The 9,544-nt window shown below is 40.6% G+C and overlaps 1 protein-coding gene across 1 annotated transcript; it reads left to right on the top strand.

Moving 5' to 3' along the window:
- Positions 1–533: 533 nt before the first annotated feature.
- LOC307269225 (H-2 class II histocompatibility antigen, E-S beta chain-like) lies at positions 534–6,302 on the top strand. The gene is made up of 6 exons (XM_080052101.1): positions 534–604; positions 1,303–1,575; positions 4,059–4,272; positions 4,826–4,893; positions 5,205–5,318; positions 5,639–6,302. Exons 1-6 carry the CDS (start codon positions 547–549, stop codon positions 5,662–5,664), a joined length of 753 nt encoding a protein of 250 aa, XP_079908227.1. The 5' UTR covers positions 534–546; the 3' UTR covers positions 5,665–6,302.
- Positions 6,303–9,544: the final 3,242 nt, after the last annotated feature.

Here is a 9,544-nt window from a genome sequence, read left to right as displayed (position 1 = left end):
ACAAGAACAATAGGGTTCCCTGCCCCGCAGGGCTTGGGAACCGCGTTGCTCTGCAAAACGCGGTCCCAGCCCTACTCGGGCTTGGCCCCCTAATAATAATAATAATAATAATAATAATAATAATAATAATAATAATAATAATAATAATAATAATAATAATAATAATAATAATAATAATAATAATAATAATAATAATAATAATAATAATAATAAATTCGATTTTATAGCGCTTTTCTCACACTCAAAGCGCTTGAATAGAGCCTGTCATCAGCGCAGAGATTTTTCAAAGGGTCCACTTTAAGTTCCTTCAGTGTTTCCCTGTTTCTCCTGATTGAACAGCTGTTTTAAGGTGAAAGTATATAATGTAAATGCTGATCTATCGGTTTCCATGTTGATTTAATGCAGATTAATAACATGAGATGACTGATCCTCCAGCCAGAGAGGTCTACCTAGCAACAGCTGATGCAGGTCATGCGACGTGTCCTCTGGTTTATAGAGCAGCTCTCAGTGAGACGCTGTCAGTGTTTGTGAAGAGAACAGAGCAACATGTCTTCATCCTTTATCCTGAGCTGCTGCTGCCTGCTCTCCAGCCTCCACACCACAGGTAAGATGCAGCTATACTCAGCTCAATATGTACACTGATCAATGCCTATCAATACATTCAGCTCAGGTACAATACACAGACATGTGTAACTTTATAATTCACCTCGTTTTATATTTTCATGTCATTTATTTAACAATAATTACTGTATTATCACATACAGCTTAGCATTCTATTATTTAATTTATATATTTTCAGGTTACATTTAAAAATATATTGTTACGTCCTTGTGTTCAACAGGTATTTGTTCTTACCTGCCTTTCTTTTAGGGGAAAGAGTTAAGTGGGGGGGATCAGTGCAGAGAGTGACCAAGAACACTGTCAAGTGAACTGTGTTGCCATGTTGGCTGTTATTAGAAGAAGATAACGCAGAGAGAGGTTGTTGTTATTTCATTTGGAAACCTGAGAGTTCCTACAAGCCATAAGTGACCAGTGAACTCAAAACAAGGGTTACACGTGCAAGACTATGCTCAGCACAATACCCTGATACATTACATACTTTATAATTAATCCTAACCCAGGTAGGGCACACATATACTCATCACTCATAAACGTATAGGCCATAGTAGGCCTATATACTCATAGGCCTACTTATCAATACAGTGCAGTAAGACACAAGAATACTCATCACTCAGTCATAGACTGATCATACTGAATATTTTACTGTTCCACACTGAGAATTAAACTGATTCTGTTTTCCAGGTGGATTTTTGAACTTTGAGGTGACCCAGTGTAACTTTAACTCCACTGATCTGAAAGACATCGAGTACATCACCTCTTACTATTACAACAGAGATGAGCTCCTGAGGTTCAGCAGCAGTTTGGGGAAGTATGTTGGATACACTGAGCTGGGCGTGATGAACGCAGAGCGCTTTAACAAGGATCCGGCACAGCTGAGCAGGAAGATGGCTCAGAAGGAGACGTACTGCCAACGCAACATAGAGATCTGGTATGGCAATCCTCTGACTAAATCAGGTGAGTTTGTGTGTGTGTGACATCATCATGTTATTGATTATTTTATTAATCATTAAATCTCTGACTGAACTGACAGTTTGTTCTGATCATATTTCACTTTGAACTCAAACAGCTGATCGGTTTATTTCACATTGAGTGAAGTTTAATGTATACATTTATATTTTATTGTTTCTCCTTCGGTCTAAAACAACAACTTCAATTTGTTTTACAGAGTAGATTATTATTTAAATATTAAATGTAATAAAATTATTTATAATTTAACAAAGAAACACTTTGACTAAGGTCTTTTGTTACCACCTGCTGGTGAAGCTCTGCTACTGCAGCCATAATATTAATATAATCTATTAAAGATATTTCTCATGTTCCTTTCCTCACAACCTCTTGCAGAACCACTTTAATACGGAGCCCCTAAAGGGACATGGAGGGAAAAAAAAATTTGGTTGAGAAAAAAAAAAAAAAAACATGGAGGGAAAAAATGTTGGTTGAAAAAAAAAATCAAACTCGAGATCTTGACTTCAAACTCGAGATCTCGAGTTTAAAGTCGAGATCTCGAGTTCAAAGTCGAGATCTCGACTTTGCCTTCAAACCTCACTCACCGTCACCAATGGTCCATGCATCAAAGGCATATCAATTAATTTATGGGAAACCACACAACAGTGTCATGGAGGAGTACTTGGAGCATTCTCTCTCACACTAACACCAAACTACAACGTATTAGGCCTAAATCTAACGTTTATTATGCACATTGGAGAGAAAAGTGACAATGCTTCACTTCATTTTGGCGCACCATGGACATAGAGCGGAGGTCTAATTGTCAATACACACACACACACACACACACACACACACACACACACACACACACACACACACACACACACACACACACACACACACACACACACACACACACACACAATATGAAATTCAACCGGATTATGCGAACTTTCTATTTTTCCTCACTTGGAGAGAGAAAAAGCACTGTTCCCGTGCGCTCTGGCACTACACCAGCTGTGCCCGCCTTGAGCCTCAAACTGTGTCTTAATAGAAAAGATAACTGCAGGTCATATGACAAAACTAGCGATTGGACTAAGTTAGTAAAGCCTCATTCACACTTTCAGCCTTTCCCAGGAAGGGATTGTGTGAATAAAACACAGTCTGGACTACAATAATAATAATTAAATAAAAAAGCACATTTTTTTCTCTTCCGTTCTGAGGGAAGCTTTCGTGCGTAAATGTGCCACACCGCAACATGCCTACATGTTTGTCTCTGTGTACAAATGAAACAATCGATCGCTGATTATAAAAACTAAATTAAACTAATAGTTTGAGGAGAGTCTGCACTGGTGAATTCTAATTATAGCAGAAATTCCTCTGCTGTGCGCTGGGGAGAAACAGCGCCTGATTTGTTTTGCCTCGCACACGGTCGAGAGAGATAAGAGGCTTCACCCGACGGCACATGTTATTCATCTATTGCACCCAAAAAAATCACACATTTTAACTAAATAGCAGCAAAACTGTCAGGATCGCGTGGCGCCGTCCAATGTGCAGTGTCTGTTTCTCCCCAGCACACAGCAAAGGAAGTTCTGCTATAGCTATTAAAAATATGCCAGTCCAGACTCTGTGTTTTATTCACACACGATCCCTTCCTGGGAAAGGCTGAAAGGGTGAATTGGGCTTTACTAAGTGAGGTTTGAAGGCAAAGTCGAGATCTCGACTTTAAACTCGAGATCTCGACTTTAAACTCGAGATCTCAACTTTGATCTCGAGATCTCGACTTTGATTTTTTTTTTTTTTTTTCTCAACCAAAAATTTTTTTTTTTCTCCATGTCCCTTTAGGGGCTCCGTACTTTAATGTGTTTAACTCCCCAAAGATAAGTTATATAAATATGTTAATTAAACTGTAAATGTATAAATATTGATAAAAACATGTTGTATTGAAATGTTGGTGTCTGTCGCCACCTGCTGGTTGTTTTATTATTCAGTCTGAGAAAGTGTTTCTTTAAATACGTTTACAATTAAATAAATAAATGGATGTAATATTATAAGTTACTAGTAACAATAATAATGACCATCATCATCCTAATCAGTTTAAGGTTCTTTTATTTGTTTTTAAAAGCCATTCATGTGCTGGCACCACCGTACATTACAGAGCTCCTTAGTCCCTATTCCAACTATTCCACTCGGGCGAGCAGGCCTCTCCAAAACTCGGGGGAAATTTGCTTGCGGGAGGTCCCCTTCGAGTTAGTCACACAGTAGATATCAGTGTTAGCTACTGAGCTCACCAAAGCTAAGCCTAGTCAACAAAATGGGCTGCTGCTGTGGGAGAGCTGGACAAGCGTCTGGTGATTTTAAATGTGCTTTATGAATAAAGTTGATTTGGTTTAATGTTCCAGCTAGGCCCTAAGTAGTCCTGAGCTCTGAAAGAATTAATAAATCATAATTAACACTAATAATCCCGTCATGGTCCTGATGTGTTCCAGCTAAGCCCTACGTACGTCTGCACTCCACTGCGCCCTCTGGTGGTAAACACGCGGCCGTGTTGGTCTGCAGCGTCTTCGACTTCTACCCCAAACTGATCAGAGTTCACTGGACCAGAGACGGACGGGAAGTCACCTCTGATGTCACTTCCACTGAGGAGCTGGCAGACGGGGACTGGTACTACCAGATCCACTCTCACCTCGAGTACACGCCCACGTGAGTCCAGGTTTACCCATCATAGGTCCAGGTTTACCCAGTATAGGTCCAGGTTTACCCATTATAGGTCCAGGTTTACCCAGTATAGGTCCAGGTTTACCCATCATAGGTCCAGGTTTACCCATCATAGGTCCAGGTTTACCCATCATAGGTCCAGGTTCACCCAGTATAGGTCCAGGTTTACCCATCATAGGTCCAGGTTTACCCAGTATAGGTCCAGGTTTACCCATTATAGGTCTAGGGTCTAAAACCAGTTTACACCACACTGTTAAAATGTAAGTTAGGAAAACTCAGTTTCAAGGCCTCTGCAATAGATTTCTCTGATTTGTGAGGCCCATCTTTGGTCGTTTTCACATTTGGAAACGATCAGTTCCAGATTACGATGCCCCCCCAGCTTTCACATTACCTATACTGTTCTGTTCCCTAACACACTTAGGATCAGCACTCTGATACAGCAGCTGGTGGTATAATGTCGGTTTAAGTCAGTTTACACCATTCTAGTCCAGGTTCAGGTTTCTCAGTGAGTGTGACAGAAACTGTGTTTGTGTTGAAGGTCTGGAGAGAAGATCTCCTGTGTGGTGGAGCACGCCAGCCTGAGAGAACCTCTGGTTACTGAGTGGGGTAAAATACCTGTCTGTCTGCTCACCTGTCTACCTCTTTACCTGTCTGTCTGCTCACCTGTCTACCTTTGTATTGTATTATATTTAGTTATAATTTCATATCACATGTAAATTGTCAATTTGATTGTTTTCTAGAAAGTAGTTTTCCTCCTTTTTCTAAGAAACTTCAGTCAACTTCTTCCACTGTCAACTCACTGGGAGTTTGGAAAGCCATGCTGAAAAAGGAGCAAACGCAAAACTGTCTGTCTGTCTGTCTGTCTGTCTGTCTGTCTGTCTGTCTGTCTGTCTGTCTGTCTGTCTGTCTGTCCTCAGACCCGTCCATGCCTGAGTCTGAGCGAAACAAGATCGCCATCGGAGCCTCTGGACTGATCCTGGGTCTGATCTTATCTCTGGCTGGATTCATCTACTACAAAAGCAAAACCAGAGGTCAGTGATTTCCATCCGTCCTGTTAAATGACAGTCAGTGCGTCTGTCCAATCAGTGAAGATCCCATGATGGCAGAAAGGCCAGAAGTTAATGTGGTTGAGATTTGCTTTTCGCCTTTGTGATTTGCACTTCAGGGCCACCGTAGATTCTTTACTCTGCCTCAGTAGGTTTTCTCAACTACAACACGACCAGTTTACTGCAAATCACCATTAAAACAATTTTATTTATACAGCCCAAAATCAGTTTACAGACCCTCTCCTCACCCCCCCCCCCCCCCCCACCCCCCTCTCTCTCTCTCTCTCTCTCTCTCTCTAAACCAGGGCGGATTCTGGTTCCCTCTCACTGATCCTGTGTGTCTGCTGGAGGAAAGCAGGTGCTGCTTCTACCTGCTCCTGTGTGTCAGTGCTGCCCCCTGCTGGCTGACTGAACAGCTGATTCTCTGGTGATCTGTCCCTGATACTGCGCCGGTCTAAACCCTGGGGCCTCTACGGAATCTCTTTTTTGCATAGGAAATTTCCTTTCCTAGCAAGATGACCCAGAAGTACGGGCGGATAGGTGGTTAGAATTCTAAAAATGCTTAGGAAAGGCATAGGAAAGGAGCCTCGATTCATCCTTTAACCCTCCTTTAGCATAGGTTACTCCTGACCAACCTTTACGAAAGGAAAGGAGATAGTGGTATTTCATAATCCTTTACGGCGGCAATATTTAAAGCAACAAGACACCGACGGAGTTTACCGACTCTACACGAACACGAACGAGAGGTAAAACAGAAGAAAGGAGAAAAGAAGAGAGGAAGATTTAACTCGGCTAAAACAAAAAAAATAAATCAATAGAATCCAGCCGTTGGGATGATTTGGGCTCGTAGGTTGTGTGATTGTTAGATTTCTATATTTTTACTGGAGTGAAACGTTTTCTGACTCAATAAACATCAGAAACCTCTCTGTGGATTTATTTAGTTTCTCACCAACAATCAGTTTTTCTTTATGATGAAACAGCAGCTTCTACTCGTCACTGACATATTAATGTTTTCCTGTCAACCAGGAGGTCGATCAATGAATTTATCTAAGACTCATTCAAACATCTGGTGGTCTAACCACTACACCACGAGCAGCCCCGAATACTAGAGACCTTTTTTTTATATGCTTGATGAATTGAAACATCATAACGACAAAACTAAGATTATACGATGATTATAGTAATGTTAACATATGTATTCATTAACTATTGAAAAACTATTTGTGGCTTCTCAAGATTCTCAAAGTTAACCCACGGCACCCTAGTTTTGAGCGCTGTGCCAGCCACCTCAGACAAGGAATACGTCTAAATGCATGTACGTCATTATTAACATGACAATAAAACATTATAACAACATTTTTAGGTCAGAAAAGATGAAACAGCACACTAGGTGCTCTTTACCATATTTATTAACTAGATAAAAACTACCTGTGGCTGTCTACCATCTTTTTACTAAAGATTCTCAAAGTTTTATGGCCCATTTCCCCTCGCAATATTCGCCAGTTGAAATCGACATGCAACGTTTGGAATTTTAAGGTTTTGAAACACTCACTCACCTGTGTGTCGTACCTGAGGTCGCTGAGTCGGGTTTGATCCCACCGGGCGGAGACTTCACCACGGGACAGAGAGAGAGAGACGGGTTCTTCTGTGAGAGTCACTTCAGCCTTTACTGTTAACCATGTTGCCCCAAACACCGGCCCCCGAACGGCAAACGAAGTCTAATTGACCTTGATCGTAGGACGCGGGACTGGCTCGCCTCGACCGAACTGAAGGTCTAAGGACGTACGAAAGAAGAAGGGAAGAAGCCTTTACTGTCAGGACAATGGAACAACAATAAGAAAATCAATCATACTTTATTTTAATATCACTTTTCACTTTTTGTGAATGCAACACAAAGTGCTCAAACAGAATAACAAATAAATAATGAACAACAACTAACCAGTAGAAGGGGATGGCATCTCTTTACCTTTAATTCTATATTTCTATGTCCAGCTGGTCGTGTTTTATTGTGGCGGGTAGAGACATATTTATCAGCCAACAGAAGGACGGAAGGTTGTGGGTTCAAATCCCGTCTGTTCAGTTTTTCTTCTTTCCACCATCAGAGGGACGTTTCATGATGGGGCTCTTATTGTGAAAGGTCTTGACTGAGACATTCTGAGATTTTACATTGAAGGGATTATTTTAAAAAGGAAAGCTGCAGATGTGAGACAACGAAAATCTGCATAACACACACACACACACACACACACACACACACACACACAGGGAATAAAGACAGAGAGACATGAACATGTACTGTATGAATTCATTGTGTTTGAGACCAGTATTAGTGATGTCACACTGACCTCTGCTGGACAGAGACGATACTGCACCTCAACCAGAGACAGGCTGCATTCATAATCTCACACTCTTTCTCTTTCCTCTCCTACATACTACATCTGACCTTAAAGTGTCTAGTTAGCATGCAGTATGCTTCATTTGGGACATACTTTAGCTTATTTATTTCATCATAACATTGTGCCTTGATCTTGCCTCTTGCTTTTATATCCGTCGCATCCACGGTTGTTTTCACACGGCAAATAGTTAGGGTAAAAAAAAAAATTATGGGCTGTAGTAACAGACGAAATGAGTCATTATTGCAAATAATTAACTCTCCAAAGCAGCAGAAATAATAAATTGTAAATACAACGCGTGATGCTCAGTCCGTGACTAATTACTAATGAAACATTGCAATAAACTAGAACCTTAAAATCTGTTTAGAAGAAATCTGGACGGTCAATACTTACAGTGAGATTCCTGCATCCACGTGTTTGGGAGAAAGGCGAGAACGCGTTTGGTTTGAGATCAGTCTGTGGAGAAGACGCGCTGCACGGAGGAGGCAGGTAACAACACCTGCTGCTGTGACACAACGCTCTACGCTCTAACACGATATTGGTGCTAGTTTCTAACATCAAAATATTTGTATTTGTTAAACTTGTTAAGATTATTTTTGGGCATTTTCAGTGCTTTTTTGATAGTGCGGAGAGACAGAGATAAAATGTCTGTTTGGTGTCATGTTGTACACGATGTAACATCTTAAAGTACATATAAGGCCTACACACACAGACACACACACAAAAAACTTGAAACTATTGGACTATTTCAGGAATTGATCACTCACGGCCATCCCATGCAGCTATGGAGAAGAAAACCTTAAGATACTCAAACCAATGCAAAGGATACATATGCATTTCACTGAGCTAAGGAGGGAGGGAGGGAGGGAGGGATGGATGGATGGATGGATAGATGGATAGATGGATAGATGGATAGATGGATAGATGGATAGATGGATAGATGGATAGATGGATAGATGGATAGATGGATAGATGGATAGATGGATAGATGGATAGATGGATAGATGGATAGATGGATAGATGGATAGATGGATAGATGGATAGATGGATAGATGGATAGATGGATAGATGGATAGATAGATAGATAGATAGATAGATAGATAGATAGATAGATAGATAGATAGATAGATAGATACAGGGTTCAACATAACTTTTTTTTCCTACTGGCCCGCCGGGCCAGTGGATCCGAGTTTTACTGGCCCCTTGTATATTTTCACTGGCCCTGCACACACTTTTTTTTTCTTCATAATTTAGTGTCAATAATTATAATACCTGTATTAGAAAAATAAAGAAAGATAACCAGATCTAAAGGGAATATCTATACTGTAACAGTATAGATATTCCCTTTAGATTTGGTTATTTTTCTTTTAGTTAATTATATGAAATGTTGATATTGCTCATACACATAATATAAAACCAGGCAAACATATTGAATTAGAAGCCTACAACTGAAAGTATGTTGAAAGAGTCGGCCAGTATTTTAAAGTCAAGTAGTTTGATGGTTGTTTTTATTCTTGAATTTGGGCAGTTTAATGAATAGTTCACCTGCAGAAGTCATGTGTGGTAGGCTGTTTTTATTACTTTCTCTATATGCATTAGGGATGTGAATGTGTCGACCGAATGACCGGTTTTCCACTTGCGCTCAAGTTGACTTCAAAAATAGAATAGAAATCCGAAAATCAGTGGGTTATGCCGTTTTTTTAATGGGAGATTTCACCGTGTAGGCCTATGTGAGTTCACGTCTGGTCGTGAGCGCGCTGCAGGAGTGTCACTTCTCCATGAAGTGTCAGCTTCACATAAGAGCCCGGTGTGGGACCA

Source organism: Ammodytes marinus, assembly GCF_949987685.1.
Source record: "Ammodytes marinus genome assembly, chromosome: 23".
Lineage (NCBI taxonomy): Eukaryota > Metazoa > Chordata > Actinopteri > Uranoscopiformes > Ammodytidae > Ammodytes > Ammodytes marinus.
The sequence above is the reverse complement of the archived record's forward strand: the minus strand, read 5'-3'. Positions and strand labels throughout refer to the sequence as shown.

What these genes read in the sequence shown, in the direction of transcription:
- LOC307269225 (XM_080052101.1), top strand. Translation starts at nt 547, where the DNA reads ATGTCTTCATCCTTTATCCTGAGCTGCTGCTGCCTGCTCTCCAGCCTC. An exon ending in CAATCCTCTGACTAAATCAG is followed by an intron (nt 1,576 to 4,058) that starts GTGAGTTTGTGT and finishes GATGTGTTCCAG; the next exon opens with CTAAGCCCTACGTACGTCTG. An exon ending in CTACAAAAGCAAAACCAGAG is followed by an intron (nt 5,319 to 5,638) that starts GTCAGTGATTTC and finishes TCTCTAAACCAG; the next exon opens with GGCGGATTCTGGTTCCCTCT.